Below are 16966 nucleotides of genomic sequence, written 5' to 3' on the forward strand. Positions count from 1 at the left end.
TCCAGTAATCTACCTACCTCCAGTAATATGTCTACATCCGGTAATCTGCCTGCTCAGTATACCTACTTCCAGTAATTTATCTACCTACTTCCAGTAATCTACCTACTTACAGTAATCTACCTACTTCCAGTGATCTACCTACTTCCAGCAATCTACCTATACCTACTTCCAGTAATCTACCTACATCCAGTAATCTACCTACTCAGTCTACCTACATCCAGTAATCTGTCTACATCCAGTAATCTACCTACTTCCAGTAATCTACCTACATCCAGTAATCTACCTACATCCAGTAAACTACCTACTTCCAGTAATCTGCCTACATCCAGTAATCTACCTACTCCGTCTAAATACATCCAGTAATCTACCTACATCCAGTAATCTACCTACTTCCAGTAATCTACCTACATCCAGTAATCTACCTACTTCCAGTAATCTACCTACATCCAGTAATCTACCTACTTCCAGTAATCTACCTACCTCCAGTAATATGTCTACATCCAGTAATCTATCTACTCCGTCTACCTACATCCAGTGATCTACCTACTTCTAGTAATCTACCTACTTCCATAATATATCTACATCCAGTAATCTACCTACATCCAGTAATCTACCTACTTCCAGTAATCTGCCTACATCCAGTAATCTACCTACTTCCAGTAATCTCCCTACATCCAGTAATCCACCTACTTCCAGTAATATACCTACATCCAGTAATCTACCTACTTCTAGTAATCTACCTACATCCAGTAATCTACCTACTTCCAGTAATCTACCTACATCCAGTAATCTACCTACATCCAGTAATCTACCTACTTCCAGTAATCTACCTACATCCAGTAATCAACCTACTTCCAGTAATCTACCTACCTCCAGTAATATGTCTACATCCGGTAATCTGCCTGCTCAGTATACCTACTTCCAGTAATTTATCTACCTACTTCCAGTAATCTACCTACTTACAGTAATCTACCTACTTCCAGTGATCTACCTACTTCCAGTAATCTACCTATACCTACTTCCAGTAATCTACCTACATCCAGTAATCTACCTACTCAGTCTACCTACATCCAGTAATCTGTCTACATCCAGTAATCTACCTACTTCCAGTAATCTACCTACATCCAGTAATCTACGTACATCCAGTAAACTACCTACTTCCAGTAATCTACCTACATCCAGTAATCTACCTACATCCAGTAATCTACCTACATCCAGTAATCTACTTACATCCAGTAATATATCTACTTCCAGTAATCTACCTACATCCAGTAATCTACCTACTTCCAGTAATCTATCTACTTCCAGTAATCTACTTACTCCGTCTACCAACATCCAGTAATCTACCTACATCCAGTAAACTACCTACTTCCAGTAATCTACCTACTTCCAGTAATCTACCTACTTCCAGTAATCTACCTATTTCCAGTAATCTACCTACATCCAGTAATCTACCTACTCCGTCTACCTACATCCAGTAATCTACCTACATCCAGTAAACTACCATCTTCCAGTAATCTACCTACATCCAGTAAACTACCGACTTCCAGTAATCTATATACATCCAGTAATCTACATACATCCAGTAATCTACCTACATCCAGTAATCTACTTACATCCAGTAATCTACCTACTTCCAGTAATCTACATACTTCCAGTAATCTACCTACATTCAGTAATCTACCTACATCCAGTAAACTACCTACTTCCAGTAATCTACCTACTTCCAGTAATCTATCTACATCCATTAATCTACCTACTTCCAGTAATCCACCTACCTACTTCCAGTAATCTATCTACCTACTTCCAGTAATCTACCTTCTTCCAGTAATCTACCTACCCCGTCTACCTTCTTCCAGTAATCTACATACTCCGTCTACCTTCTTCCAGTAATCTACCTACTCCGTCTACCTTCTTCTAGTAATCTACCTACTCCGTCTCCCTTCTTCCAGTAATCTAACTACATCCAGTAATCTACCTACATCCAGTAATCTACCAATTTCCAGTAATCTGCCTACATCCAGTAATCTACCTACTCCGTCTACCTACATCCAGTAATCTACCAATTTTCAGTAATCTACCTACATCCAGTAATCTACCAACTTCCAGTAATCTACCTACATCCAGTAATCTACCTACTTCTAGTAATCCACCTACCTACTTCCAGTAATCTATCTACCTACTTCCAGTAATCTACCTTCTTCTAGTAATCTACCTACATCCAGTAATCTACCTACTTCCATTAATCCACCTACCTACTTCCAGTAATCTATCTACCTACTTCCAGTAATCTACCTTCTTCCAGTAATCTACCTACCCCGTCCACCTTCTTCCAGTATTCTACATACTCCGTGTACCTTCTTCCAGTAATCTATCTACGCTGTCTCCCTTCTTCCAGTAATCTACCTACTCCGTCTACCTTCTTCCAGTAATCTACCTACTCCGTCTACCTTCTTCTAGTAATCTACCTACTCCGTCTCCCTTCTTCCAGTAATCTTACTACATCCAGTAATCTACCTACTTCCAGTAATCTACCTACATCCAGTAATCTACCTACTCCGTCAACATACATCCAGTAATCTGACTACTTCCAGTAATCTACCTAATTCCAGTAATCTACCTACTTCCAGTAATCTACCTACATCCAGTAATCTACCTACATCCAGTAATCTACCTACTTCCAGTAATCTACTTACATCCAGTAATCTATCTACTTCCAGTAATATACCTACATCCAGTAATCTACCTACATCCAGTAATCTACGTACTTCCAGTAATCTGCCTACATCCAGTAATCTACCTACTCCGTCTAAATACATCCAGTAATCTACCTACTTCCAGTAATCTACCTAATTCCAGTAATCAACCTAATTCCAGTAATCTAACTACATCCAGTAATCTACCTACATCCAGTAATCTACCTACTTCCAGTAATCTACCTACATCCAGTAATCTACCTACTTCCATAATATATCAACATCCAGTAATCTACCTACATCCAGTAATCTACCTACTTCCAGTAATCTGCCTACATCCAGTAATCTACCTACTTCCAGTAATCTACCTACATCCAGTAATCTACCTACTTCCAGTAATCTACCTACCTCCAGTAATATTTTTACATCCAGTAATCTATCTACTCCGTCTACCTACATCCAGTAATCTACCTACTTCTAGTAATCTACCTACTTCCAGTAATCTGCCTACATCCAGTAATCTACCTACTTCCAGTAATATACCTACATCCAGTAATCTACCTACTTCTAGTAATCTACCTACATCCAGTAATCTACCTACTTCCAGTAATCTACCTACATCCAGTAATCTACCTACATCCAGTAATCTACCTACTTCCAGTAATCTACCTACATCAAGTAATCAACCTACTTCCAGTTATCTACCTACCTCCAGTAATATGTCTACATCCGGTAATCTGCCTGCTCAGTATACCTACTTCCAGTAATTTATCTACCTACTTCCAGTAATCTACCTACTTCCAGTAATCTACCTACTTCCAGTGATCTACCTACTTCCAGTAATCTACCTATACCTACTTCCAGTAATCTACCTACTTCCAGTAATCTACCTACATCCAGTAATCTACCTACATCCAGTAAACTACCTACTTCCAGTAATCTACCTACATCCAGTAATCTACCTACATCCAGTAATCTACCTACATCCAGTAATCTACTTACATCCAGTAATATATCTACTTCCAGTAATCTACCTACATCCAGTAATCTACCTACTTCCAGTAATCTATCTACTTCCAGTAATCTACTTACTCCGTCTACCAACATCCAGTAATCTACCTACATCCAGTAAACTACCTACTTCCAGTAATCTACCTACTTCCAGTAATCTACCTACTTCCAGTAATCTACCTACTTCCAGTAATCTACCTACATCCAGTAATCTACCTACTCCGTCTACCTACATCCAGTAATCTACCTACATCCAGTAAACTACCATCTTCCAGTAATCTACCTACATCCAGTAAACTACCGACTTCCAGTAATCTATATACATCCAGTAATCTACATACATCCAGTAATCTACCTACATCCAGTAATCTACTTACATCCAGTAATCTACCTACTTCCAGTAATCTACATACTTCCAGTAATCTACCTACATCCAGTAATCTACCTACATCCAGTAAACTACCTATTTCCAGTAATCTTTCTACATCCATTAATCTACCTACTTCCAGTAATCCACCTACCTACTTCCAGTAATCTATCTACCTACTTCCAGTAATCTACCTTCTTCCAGTAATCTACCTGCCCCGTCTACCTTCTTCCAGTAATATACATACTCCGTCTACCTTCTTCCAGTAATCTACCTACTCCGTCTCCCTTCTTCCAGTAATCTAACTACATCCAGTAATCTACCTAGATCCAGTAATCTACCAATTTCCAGTAATCTGCCTACATCCAGTAATCTACCTACTCTGTCAACCTACATCCAGTAATCTACCTACTTCCAGTAATCTACCTAATTCCAGTAATCTACCAACATCCAGTAATCTACCTACTTCCAGTAATCAACCTACTTCCAGTAATCTACCTACATCCAGTAATCTGTCTACATCCAGTAATCTGTCTACATCCAGTAATCTACCTGCTTCCAGTAATCTACCTACTCAGTCTACCTACCACCAGTAATCTACCTACCACCAGCAATCTGTCTACATCCAGTAATCTAACTACTTAGTCTACCTACTTCCAGTAATTTACCTTCTTCCAGTAATCTACCTACTTTCAGTGATCTACCTACATCAAGTAATATACCTACTTCCAGTAATTTGCCTACATCCAGTAATCTACCTACCTACCTACCTACCTACCTACCTACCTACCTACCTACCTCCTACCTGCCTACCTGCCTACCTACCCTGCCTACCCTGCCTGCCTACCTACCCCCTGCCTGCCTAACCTACCTACCTACCTACCTACCCACATCCAGTAATCTACCTACCTACTCCGGCATCTACCTACGTCCAGTAATCTGCCTTCTTCCAGTAATCAACCTACTTCCAGTAATATACCTACTTCTGGTAATCTACCTATTTCCAGTAATCTACCTACTTCATGTAATCTACCTACTTACAGTAATCTACCTACTTCCAGTAATCTGCCTACATCCAGTAATCTACCTACTCCGTCTACCTACTTCCAGTAATCTACCTACTTCCAGTAATCTACATACTTCCAGTAATCTACCTACTTCCAGTAATCTACCTACTCTGTCTACCTTCTTCCAGTCATCTACCTACTCCGTCTACCTTCTTCCAGTAATCTACCTACTCTGTCTACCTTCTTCCAGTCATCTACCTACTCCGTCTACCTTCTTCCAGTAATCTACCTACTCCGTCTACCTTCTTCCAGTCATCTACCTACTCCGTCTACCTTCTTCCAGTAATCTACCTACTATCCACTCTGGCTCAAGATGTGGAGAAGATAACAACAGCCAATGCAGTGTGTGTGCATGTGTCTACGTGCCTGTGTGTGTTTGTGTCTGTGTGCGTGCGTGCATGTGTGTGTGTGTCTGCATGTGTTTGCCTGTGTGTGTTTGTTTAGTGCAGTGGGAGAAAGGTATTCAGCTGAATTTAAATAGGAGGGCCTCCCTATCCAGAACCACATCCAGATTGGTTGCCCTGATAAGGAGCATATAGCTTTAAAGCTTCGAAGTTGGCATTATTTCTGCTTAAGTTAATACGTCACTGAATGCTGACACTATGGAAAATCGAGGAGGAAAAACCCTCATGGTAATATCATAATTAAGATCCTACAGATTTGAGGGTAAGGGTAAACCACAGAGTGTGTTAGAAAATAGAGACTCTTCTGTTCTTTCCCTGACATTCCCTCTTCCATCCTTCCTCCATCATTGAGTGTACTTTAAACTTTTAACAGAGCTGAGATTTACTTTGAAGTCCAAAGTGTAGCAATAAAGGTGTAATCAGTCATTGACACAGACATGGTGGTGTGGCAGGAAGATTGGTATACTGTGGACCAAGAGGTTGTTAGTTCAAATCCCAGACAAGGACATGTTTAATAATAATTACTGTACAAATGAACAATCGTGTGTCAAATATGTAAATTGAAAACATTGTACACTGAACAAAAATATTAACGCAACATGTAAAGTGTTTGTTTCATGAGCTGAAATAAAAGATCCCCAACATTTTCCATACGCACAAAAAGCGTATTTCTCTCAAATGTTGTGCTCAAATTTGTTTACATCCCTGTTAGTGAGCATTTCTTCTTTGCCAAGATAATCCAGCCAACTGACAGGTGTGGCATGTCAAGAAGCTGATTAACCTTCATGATCATTACTGAGGTGCACCTTGTGCTGGGGACAATACAAGTAAAAAATGTTTTGATCAAAGTGTTACCTGAACTTAAAACTTTTAGTTGTCCCAAACTTAGCTCCAACTTGAGAAAACTTAGGCTTCAACTTAAAGTTTTCTGAAGTTGGAGCTAAGTTTGGGACAACTAAAAGTTTTAAGTTCAGGTAACACTTTGATCGAAAAGTTGAGTAAATTTAAAAAGTCTGTGGAACCAGTTACTTCATAATAATTGGTTTAAACAACTAGATAACATTTCTACAGTGATACCTCCTTTTCCCGTCCTGCTCCTCCTCCACCTCACCCCCAACCCTTATAGGTCCTGGGAAACCTCTTGGGTTGCTCAAAAATAAACAACAGTTTGGCAATAGAATGGTGCTTCAAAGATCTGTCTGTTGGAGACTAATGATGCTCTTTAGACTGATACTGTTCCATAGAAGGTTCCTTAAGGTCCAACTACACACAGTACAGAAAGTCAGTGTGTGTGTGTGTGTGTGTGTGTGTGTGTGTGTGTGTGTGTGCGGAAGTGTGTTGGGTGTGACAGTGTGTGTGTGTCGGAGTGTGGTCAGGTAGCTGACATGTGGCCAGGCCTCAGTGCCGTGTGGTGCAGGTCCAGCAGACAGGGCATCAGTGCAACAAGGCTTTGTGTACAAAGTGTGTGTGTGTGTGTTTGAGTGTGTGTGTGTGTGTGTGTGTGTGTGAGTGACAGGGCAACAGGGCTTTGTGTACAGATGATGTCTACCACCATTACAGGGAAGGAGGCTTGTTATGGTGTCATAGTGACTCTGTCCAAACAGACACAAACAACCTACTGACTGACTGACTAGAACCACGTTGAGTTATACACAAAGACTAAGGGCTAGATTCAATCCGACCTCCCCTTTACGGCCATGCACCTTTTTAAGGTAATGTTTCCGCGTTTCGCGAGACCATATTCACGGTAAACACTGCATGTGTCGGCTAAGTCGAAAACGACCTTTAAATGTCAATCTCGCTGTAACGCCGATATTCCGCGGTCCGGATTGAATCGAGGCCCAAGGCTGAAAACAAAGCAGAGATGAATCACACAGGCTAACAACCCAACAAAGCTTTCCCTCTCAGACAGATCACAGCGGTGGTCAAACTGATGGGAGTGAGACTATGCAATACAATACAAACTTTATAGTATTTTCCTGAAAATCCATCCAACCCCAAGTGAAAGTTACTTTGAGGACACCAGAAACCTCTTAAACCCATCTCTCAGCTGTTCTGAACAGCTTCCCCATGTTCTATTGCCTTCTGACGCATTTTAGGTGGTTTCAATTAGCATACCTCCTCCCAAATGTTGTAGAACATGGAGCAGGGGTAGAGGAAATGCCAGCAGTTAAAGGGGCAATCTGCAGTTGCTACATCCATTTTTTGACTGTATAGCCTCAAAACATGGTTAAAACTATAATTTAATATCATGGATCCTCAGTCCTTGTATCCATAGCTCCGTCTATACATTTGAGATTGGTAAAATTTCTCCAGCCCAATCCCTCAGCTTTTTACTGAAATAGTGACGGGCAGTACGCTTTGTTATTGTTTAAAGTGCAGATTGCCCCTTAAAGCATGGCGTCACACAGAGCACAAAGGCTTGTAGTGTGTGTCTCATTCTGAGAAATTGTTTGTTGTGCACTTTTCAGTCCAGAGGTAGGCATAGGTAACCACCCTTAGCCTAATGACCCTGAGCCCACAACAAAGAGAGCTCTGTTGTGTTTGCAGTTTGCACGGTCAGTCCAGTGTGTGTGTGTGTGTGTGTGTGTACATGTGTGGATGCCTAGCATGTGTGGAATATAACATAGTTTGATAGTTTGGCAGGGGGAACAGTTAGTGCATTATTCTCAGGGGGGTCCAGGCAGTCAGCTTAAAAGGCTGTTGTTCGGCTGAAAGGGCTTTAAAAGGCTGTTGGTCGGCTAAAAGGGCTTTAAAAGGCTGTTGGTCGGCTGAAAGGGCTTTAAAAGGCTGTTGGTCGGCTAAAAGGGCTTCAAATGGGTTTTGCTGCTATTAATGAAAGTTGAAGAATTGGAGAGTTCCGTTTTCTGTGCACACAGCAAATAGTCCCACACCAATTTAAGACACCATTATCTGACCTATTGGATTGTTGCTGTCAACTCAATCCACAGTCTCATCATAAATCTGAAAACAAAAAGAGATCCATGTATTAGGAAAACTGTGTGTGTGTGTGTATACATGCATTTCCATGTTTCATATTTGCTCCCTCACTGAAGTGGTGTTTAATTTCAGCATTTTCTGTTTGTTTTGTGGCATGAGTTTGCTTAGAGATTACAGAGAGTGTTGGACGGAACAGTCTGCCAAGCAATGTGCTGGCAGTATGAGAGAGAGAGAGAGAGAGAGAGAGAGAGAGAGAGAGAGAGAGAGAGAGAGAGAGAGAGAGAGAGAGAGAGAGAGAGAGAGAGAGAGAGAGAGAGAGAGAGAGAGAGAGAGCAAGAGAGAGAGAGACCGAGAGAGAGCTGGGAAAGATGAACCTGATTTCATGATGTGCATGATGAAACGATTGGTAAGCCATGTTCCTTTGACTCAAATGGTCCTCTCAGGTCTTCTAACTAACTCCTTAGAAAACAATCGAATCTGGGCCGTAGAATAGTGTTGATCCAGCGATGCCACATCTTCATTTGGAATAGAATAGAATCACGTCATTTCACCCAAAAATAAATCTATTTAATGACGTTAAATCAACGGGGAAAACTTCATGTTTTTTTCACACAACTTTGAACCAAAATCCAAAACATGGTTCAAGTTTTTGTTGCTTTCATGCTGAATTCATGTTAGTTGACAACTCAATAAAATGTAAATCAAAACTAGATATTGAACTGATGTCTGTGCCCAGAAGGGATATGTCATAGACACTTTGTTCAGTACACATCAACATGTTTCTAGGCCAGTGTTTTAATAAGACATATTTAGGTGCCAACAATATCTAACTGCTAGCGCCTTTCATTGATAGATGTACTTGATGAAAAGATGTTGACTTCTGTCTGACCTCTGACCTCTGACTTTCCTTCACCACAGCTGTGGGAGACCGTACATAAAGCTGAGCCATGGGGAGGGATCCATGGACAAAGGGGACAGGATACATCGGACAGGTACAACCGTCCTCTGACTAAGCTTCTCTTCTCTGCAAGTGCTACCTTTCCCTTCCACACCACTACCGTTTTCTAACTATTGAGCCAAGCCAAGCTGTACTCACACCCTCTTCTGTCCACCGGTTTTGCACACCTTCGTCTACCGATTAGCTTCACATCTCTTCCAGTGCTACCTTTCCTCCCACATCATTGAGCCAAGCTGTCCTGTACTGGCGCTGTCCTGGTCATGCATCCACCACAGGAGCTAGGGCTAGCTGCTAGAGAGGACCATGATTGTCCCAGAGTGGATTTTATACGGTGTGTGCTGTGTAGCAGTGCTGAATGCTTTGCAGCAGTGTTTAATGCTTTGTAGCAGTGTTTAATGCTTTGTAGCAGTGCTGAATGCTTTGTAGCAGTGCTGAATGCTTTGTAGCAGTGCTGAATGCTTTGTAGCAGTGTTTAATGCTTTGTAGCAGTGTTGAATGCTTTGTAGCAGTGTTGAATGCTTTGTAGCAGTGCTGAATGCTTTGCAGCAGTGCTGGAGGCTTTGCAGCAGTGTTGAAGGCTTTGTAGCAGTGTTGAAGGCTTTGCAGCAGTGCTGAAGGCTTTGCAGCAGTGTTGAAGGCTTTGTAGCAGTGTTGAAGGCTTTGTAGCAGTGTTGAAGGCTTTGTAGCAGTGTTGAAGGCTTTGCAGCAGTGTTGAATGCTTTGCAGCAGTGTTGAAGGCTTTGTAGCAGTGTGGAATACTTTGCAGCAGTGTTGAATGCTTTGCAGCAGTGCTGAAGGCTTTGCAGCAGTGTTGAATGCTTTGCAGCAGTGCTGAATGCTTTGCTGCAGTGCTGAATGCTTTGCAGCAGTGCTGAAGGCTTTGCAGCAGTGTTGAATGCTTTGTAGCAGTGCTGAAAGCTTTGCAGCAGTGCTGAAGGCTTTGCAGCAGTGTTGAAGGCTTTGTAGCAGTGCTGAATGCTTTGCAGCAGTGTTGAAGGCTTTGTAGCAGTGCTGAATGCTTTGTAGCAGTGCTGAATGCTTGTAGCAGTGCTGAATGCTTTGTAGCAGTATTGAATGCTTTGTAGCAGTGTTGAATGCTTTGTAGCAGTGCTGAATGCTTTGTAGCAGTGTTGAATGCCTTGTAGCAGTGTTGAAGGCTTTGTAGCAGTGTTGAAGGCTTTGTAGCAGTGTTGAAGGCTTTGTAGTAGTGTTGAATTATTTGCAGCAGTGCTGAATGCTTTGTAGCAGTGCTGAATGCTGTGTAGCAGTGCTGAAGGCTTTGTAGCAGTGCTGAATGCTTTGTAGCAGTGTTGAAGGCTTTGTAGCAGTGCTGAATTATTTGTAGTAGTGTTGAATTATTTGCAGCAGTGCTGAATGCTTTGTGGGAATCCCATCTCCATGGTGAGACAATGACCATAGGAGTTATTTGGGAAGACAGCACTAGCAGATCTGATACCAGGCTGATCTTGCCTCACAATAGAGAGGTGTGATTTGTTTTGCAGTAGTGTTGAACCCCCAATCCATAAGACTCCTGAACAGCTAATCAAATGGCTACCCAGACATATTGCTACCCCCCCCCCACCCCCTATTTTACGCTGCTGCTACTCTCTGTTTATTATCTATGCATAATCACTTTAACTCTACCTTCATGTACATATTAACTCAGTTACCTCGACTAACCTGTGTTAGTATGTACCGGTACCCTCTGTATATAGCCTCCCTACTGTTATTTTATTTTACTGCTGCTCTTTAATTATTTGTTATTTTTCTATTTTTCTTATTTTTTTATTTTTACTTATAAATGTTTTACTTAACACATATTTTTCTTAAAACTGCATTGTTGGTTAAGGGCTTGTAAGTAAGCATTTCACTGTAAGGTCTACACCTGTTGTATTCGGCGCGTGTGACAAATACAATTTGATTTGATTTGATTTGAAGGCGTTGACCATTACAGTAACTCTCTCTCTGTACCCAAATCAGAGGATCAGGTGGTGGCATCGTCAGACTACGACAGCACCCACGAGGCCAACCACAGCGACAGCAGCGATGTAGCGGCGACAGAGGAGGGGGACGCAGAGGGGGGCAAAAACACCCCCCAAAACCTGATCATGCTGCCTCCAGAGGTGAGAAACAGCCGCAGCAACCGTAGAGGTAGCTCTAGTTTCCTGTTTCACAGCTCTAGGTCTTTTGCCTTTTAGGTCAAGGGGTATTCAACTCTGACCCTACGAGGTCCGGAATAACTGCTGGTTTTCTGTTCTACCTGATCATTAATTGCACCCACCCGGTGTCCCAGTTGTTAATCAGTCCATGATTAGAGGGGAACAATGATCAAATACAGTGGAACTGGCTGTCTAGATTTTGATTTTTCTGGTTAGTATTGGCTTACTTTGTTCAACCTCATCAGGCAGAGGTACAACCACCAACATAACACGTCCAGTGGTCCTCAGAGTGTTCAGTGCACAGATTGGCACCACCAGCCATCTATGTTGTTTTATGATCTACAGTAGAGAGACATAACATTTTGTAAGACATTTAATAAGACAATATAAAGGTTCATAAAGATATTATAAAAGGCTTATAACGTGTCTATGGCCTCCGCAGGAAAAGCCCCAGCTGGCCCCGGAGCCGTTAGTGATGGAGGACTTGGAGCCCCTGATGGGCCAGCTCAACAACTGGAACTTCCCCATCTTCAGCTTGGTGGAGAAGACCCAGGGCAAATGTGGCCGCATCCTCAGCCAGGTGAGACCAGCTACTGTACAGCCTAGTCAGGTGAGCTGTAGCCAGGTGAGGACAGGTTAGAATAGTTCATCTTCAGCCAGGGCAAGGGTGGACACATCCTCAACCAGGTGAGAGAAACAACCAATCAGACAGGCTGATGGTCAACCATCTACCAGCCCATTGGCCTGTCACTGTGTCAATCGATGAGTGTCTGTCAGGTGAGAATCCGATTGGTTGTTTGAGACAGAAGCGGTAACCTCGAGGTTAGAGAATTGGACGGTAACTGGAGGGTTGCTGGTTCGAACGCCCGAGCTGCCTGCGGGGAAATCTACCCTTAGGGTTTCAGGGGCGCTGCTCTGCTGCAGCCCCTGTGTTGCTCCCAGCCTGTGATGTGTTGTGTGTCAGGTTGGGTACTATCACAGAAAACATTTTGAATATCCGTACAATTTAAGAAAGTATTGATACGTCTATGAGAATGAGGCCGTCTCTAAACCCATAGACCATTCAGAGTGTCAATCAAAGAGTCTGTCTGACAGGTGAGAATTTGATTGGTCGTGTGAGCTCTCTGACTCTCTGTGTTTTGTTTCAGGTCTCTCACAGGCTATTTGAAGACACAGGCCTATTTGAGACCTTCAAGATCCCGGTCCAAGAATTCATGAACTACTTCCATGCTCTGGAGAATGGCTACAGAGACATACCATGTAAGAACCCACCTTACCTAAATTACCCTGCTCTCTTAATAGGGCCGGTTTTGCAGACACAGATTAAGCAAAGTATTGAACCAAAAAGCATATTCAATGGAAAATCACAATTGAGAGTACATTTTAGTCCAGGACTAGACCTAATCTGTGCCCGGGATACTGGCCCTTAATGTTTTGTGTATGTTTTGTTTATTATATTGAAGTTGAGTTAAAAGTATAATATCAGCAGTAAACCACAAGAGGGCGATGTTACACCATATTTCTTTCCACTCTCCATTCACACAAGTTTACGGTACTGTCTCTCCATTCATTTTTACCCCACACTAGAAACATAAACAGTGTGCCCTAGTGGATATTATCACTACTGAAATGTCTCATATTCTCCCCCTTTCACTCTCTAGTCTTGGTAAATATATTGAATTGCACCAATAAAGGTTGTTTTTTAAATCAATCAATCCAGATCACAACAGAATCCATGCTACAGACGTGCTCCATGCAGTCTGGTACCTCACCACCCAGGCCGTGCCAGGTCTGCCCAGCCTCGTCACCGACCATTGCTCTGCAAGCGACTCAGGTGGGTACCAGGGTTTAATTGAATGCAGGCTGAATTTTATCATAATGACACTTCTTGCTCTTGCTTGATTTGGCATCAGGAGATTGAAAAGCATTATTTATTGAGATCTAGAATTTTGACATGTTTGGGACTGTATTAGAAGACGACCAACAGTTTTTTTTATTTTTTATAAAATGCTGTTTTGAACGTAACATCATTATGTTAGTTATGGTTGTCAACTTGAGGAAGATCGAGATTTTATACAAATCGAAGAGACTTAAGAGTCAAGTATATTTATTAACAAATTGCTATATCAAGACGCTTAATAGAATTTGTAACAATCAGATTAACTTTTACCATTCATTTAACCAAGCCTATACCTCCACCTCTCATTACTCTTTGGAAGTCATCTCATTAAGAACAACACATTGGAATGTTTGTTACAGTTACATCAATGGTCTCAGACTGGGGGCTCAGCTTCTGCCTGCGTCCCAAATGCCCCCAAATGGCACCCTATTCCCTATATAGTGCACTACTTTTGACCAAGGCCCAGGGCTCTAGTCAAAACTAGTGCACTTTAAAGGGAATAGGGTGCCATTTGGGACGCCGTCTCTGTGTACCAAATACTATTTGAAGTTTAGCGATGCATGAGCGGGCATGAAATTGCAACCAGATTAAAGTTCTCCCAACCCCTGATTTTCATAACCTAATTTATATGCCTTAGTGCACCAACTCTTTGATCCGAGCATAAGTGGATTTAGAGGTTGAGATTTTGGGGCCTTTGAGGGTGCTGGCTGGTACACTTTTCACCCTACTGAGCCAAACCGTGCTGAGCTGTACTGCACTGGCCTGGTTACGCATTCACCATAGTGTCTGGAAATGTGCTGGAAAGGACAATGTGAAAAGAAACTACCTGAGCCGTTGCAGTGTGGTTCAGGTTGGAACAATGGTGTGAATCAGACTGCTACTCACACTCCGCTCCTCTCTCTCTCTCTCTCTCTCTCTCTCTCTCTCTCTCTCTCTCTCTCTCTCTCTCTCTCTCTCTCTCTCTCTGTCTCTGTCTCTCTCTCTCTCTCTCTCTCTCTCTCTCTCTCTCTCTCTCCCCCCCCCCCCCCCTCTCCTCTCCTCTCTCTCTCTCTCTCTCTCTCTCTCTCTCTCTCTCCCTATCTCTCGCTCTCTTTCCCCTCGGCTCTCCCAGACTCTGACAGCGGCATCACACACAGTCACATGGGCTACCTGGTGTCGAAGACCTACAGTGTGTCGGAGGACGGGTATGGCTGCCTGTCGGGGCTCATCCCCGCCCTGGAGCTCATGGCGCTGTACGTGGCAGCAGCCATGCATGACTACGACCACCCTGGGAGGACCAACGCCTTCCTGGTGGCCACAAGCGCACCACAGGTACTCCTCCTCTCTGTCAAAGCCCTTCAGGCTCCTCAAGTGAACAACAAAACCCTCAGAGTCATACGTTGAACTGTTGTCTGCAGGGAGAGCAGAGATTTTATTTCAGGGATAAGGAAAGTAGTGGTACAACACTGAAAATAACTTGGATTGCTGTTGTTATGTGTTGTGGAACAGCATGGGCAGTCCTCTGACCAGGTTAGAATTTAGTTAAATGTGTCTGGTTACCACCTCAGCACTAATTCTCTCGCATCCTATCTTCCCCTCTCCAGGCAGTGTTGTATAACGACAGGTCGGTGCTCGAGAACCACCACGCTGCCTCGGCCTGGAACCTGTTCATGTCCCGTCCAGAGTATAACTTCCTGGTCAACCTGGACCACGTGGAGTTCAAACGCTTCCGCTTTCTGGTCATAGAGGCCATCCTTGCCACCGACCTCAAGAAACACTTTGACTTCCTGGCAGAGTTCAATGCCAAGGTAAAACCAATTTCAATCAATTCATTAATTAAAACGAATAATCTTTGGAGTGTTCACAGACCGTAAACCTGTGTTTTTGATTTGAGTCTAAGATCTCTTCAGCTATGTTACATACATACACATTACATACATGTTGTATGTGAGAGTTCTGCTGCCTACCCCTGGTTTTTGTGGTGCAGGTTTGCACTGCAGATTCAACGAGCCCTCATTACAGCTCACTCTCTGTCCACGTTGGTCTGTTACACTATCGCAATAGCATGGAGTCAAACCTAAGTGTTCTAGAAAATCAGTTAGATGTTGTTTTAAAAGGCTTTTGAGGAACAGTATCCAGTGTGCCAGTACATTTCTGGACCTTAAATATCCTCATCATATTCTCATTACATCTCTTAACTAACCCATAAGAATAGAAGGCTCTAACCCGCAGCTTTTCAGCAAATCATATTTGCAGTCTGTATTCTGCAGCTAACATTGGTGGGGACTGAGCCTTTCCACTGTGCTGTACTAAAGCCTTTCCACTGTTCTGTACTAAAGCCTTTCCACTGTGCTGCACTAAAGCCTTTCCACTGTGCTGTACTAAAGCCTTTCCACTGTGCTGTACTAAAGCCTTTCCACTGTGCTGTACTAAAGCCTTTCCACTGTGCTGTACTAAAGCCTTTCCACTGTGCTGTACTAAAGCCTTTCCACTGTGCTGTACTAAAGCCTTTCCACTGTGCTGTACTAAAGCCTTTCCACTGTGCTGTACTAAAGCCTTTCCACTGTGCTGTACTAAAGCCTTTCCACTGTGCTGTACTAAAGCCTTTCCACTGTGCTGTACTAAAGCCTTTCCACTGTGCTGTACTAAAGCCTTTCCACTGTGCTGTACTAAAGCCTTTCCACTGTGCTGTACTAAAGCCTTTCCACTGTGCTGTACTAAAGCCTTTCCACTGTGCTGTACTAAAGCCTTTCCACTGTGCTGTACTAAAGCCTTTCCACTGTGCTGCACTAAAGCCTTTCCACTGTGCTGTACTAAAGCCTTTCCACTGTGCTGTACTAAAGCCTTTCCACTGTGCTGTACTAAAGCCTTTCCACTGTGCTGTACTAAAGCCTTTCCACTGTGCTGCACTAAAGCTGGTGATAGTTAGGCACTGCCAGTTATACAACGGATTGCTGGCCTGCCACTAACGCCAGCAGTGTTATGCCCATTCAGTGTGTGTGTGTGTGTGTGTGTGTGTGTGTGTGTGTGTGTGTGTGTGTGTGTGTGTGTGTGTGTGTGTGTAACCTAGAGGTTATTGAGTTAGCATGATAAGAAGCTAACAGGAGTCTTTTCTGTTCTCCTGGGTCTCCAACACTCATTAGGCCTACCTAGACATAACCAATACATTCAAAAAAGAAAAGGGTTTTGGAGAAGATAATTAATCAACTTAATTGTTCATTTTAAAAGGTCAAAATCATTTAGGCAATTTCACAGCACAGAACAGATACACTACTGTTCAAAAGTTTGGGGTCAATTGGAAATGTCCTTGTTTTCGAAAGAAAAGCAATTTTTTTGTCCATTAAAATAACATTAAATTGATCAGAAATACAGTGTAGACATTGTTAATGTTGTAAATGGCTATTGTAGCTGGAAACTGCAAATGTTTAATGGAATATCTACATAGGCGTACAGAGGCCCATTATCAGCAACCATCAGTCCAGAGT

At 42.6% G+C, this 16966-nt stretch overlaps 1 protein-coding gene across 1 annotated transcript in view; it reads left to right on the forward strand.

The window, feature by feature from the left end:
• LOC121531553 (cGMP-inhibited 3',5'-cyclic phosphodiesterase A-like) overlaps positions 1-16966 on the forward strand; it is a 262796-nt gene that overhangs the window by 234544 nt on the left and 11286 nt on the right. The window contains exons 6-12 of the mRNA XM_041836813.2: positions 9404-9477; positions 11424-11566; positions 12045-12182; positions 12751-12862; positions 13323-13436; positions 14614-14813; positions 15086-15289. Of these exons, the coding sequence (XP_041692747.1) occupies positions 9404-9477; positions 11424-11566; positions 12045-12182; positions 12751-12862; positions 13323-13436; positions 14614-14813; positions 15086-15289 (985 nt within the window). The remainder of the gene's footprint in view (positions 1-9403; positions 9478-11423; positions 11567-12044; positions 12183-12750; positions 12863-13322; positions 13437-14613; positions 14814-15085; positions 15290-16966) is intronic.

This window comes from Coregonus clupeaformis, chromosome 19, assembly GCF_020615455.1.
Source record: "Coregonus clupeaformis isolate EN_2021a chromosome 19, ASM2061545v1, whole genome shotgun sequence".
Taxonomy (NCBI): Eukaryota; Metazoa; Chordata; class Actinopteri; order Salmoniformes; family Salmonidae; genus Coregonus; species Coregonus clupeaformis.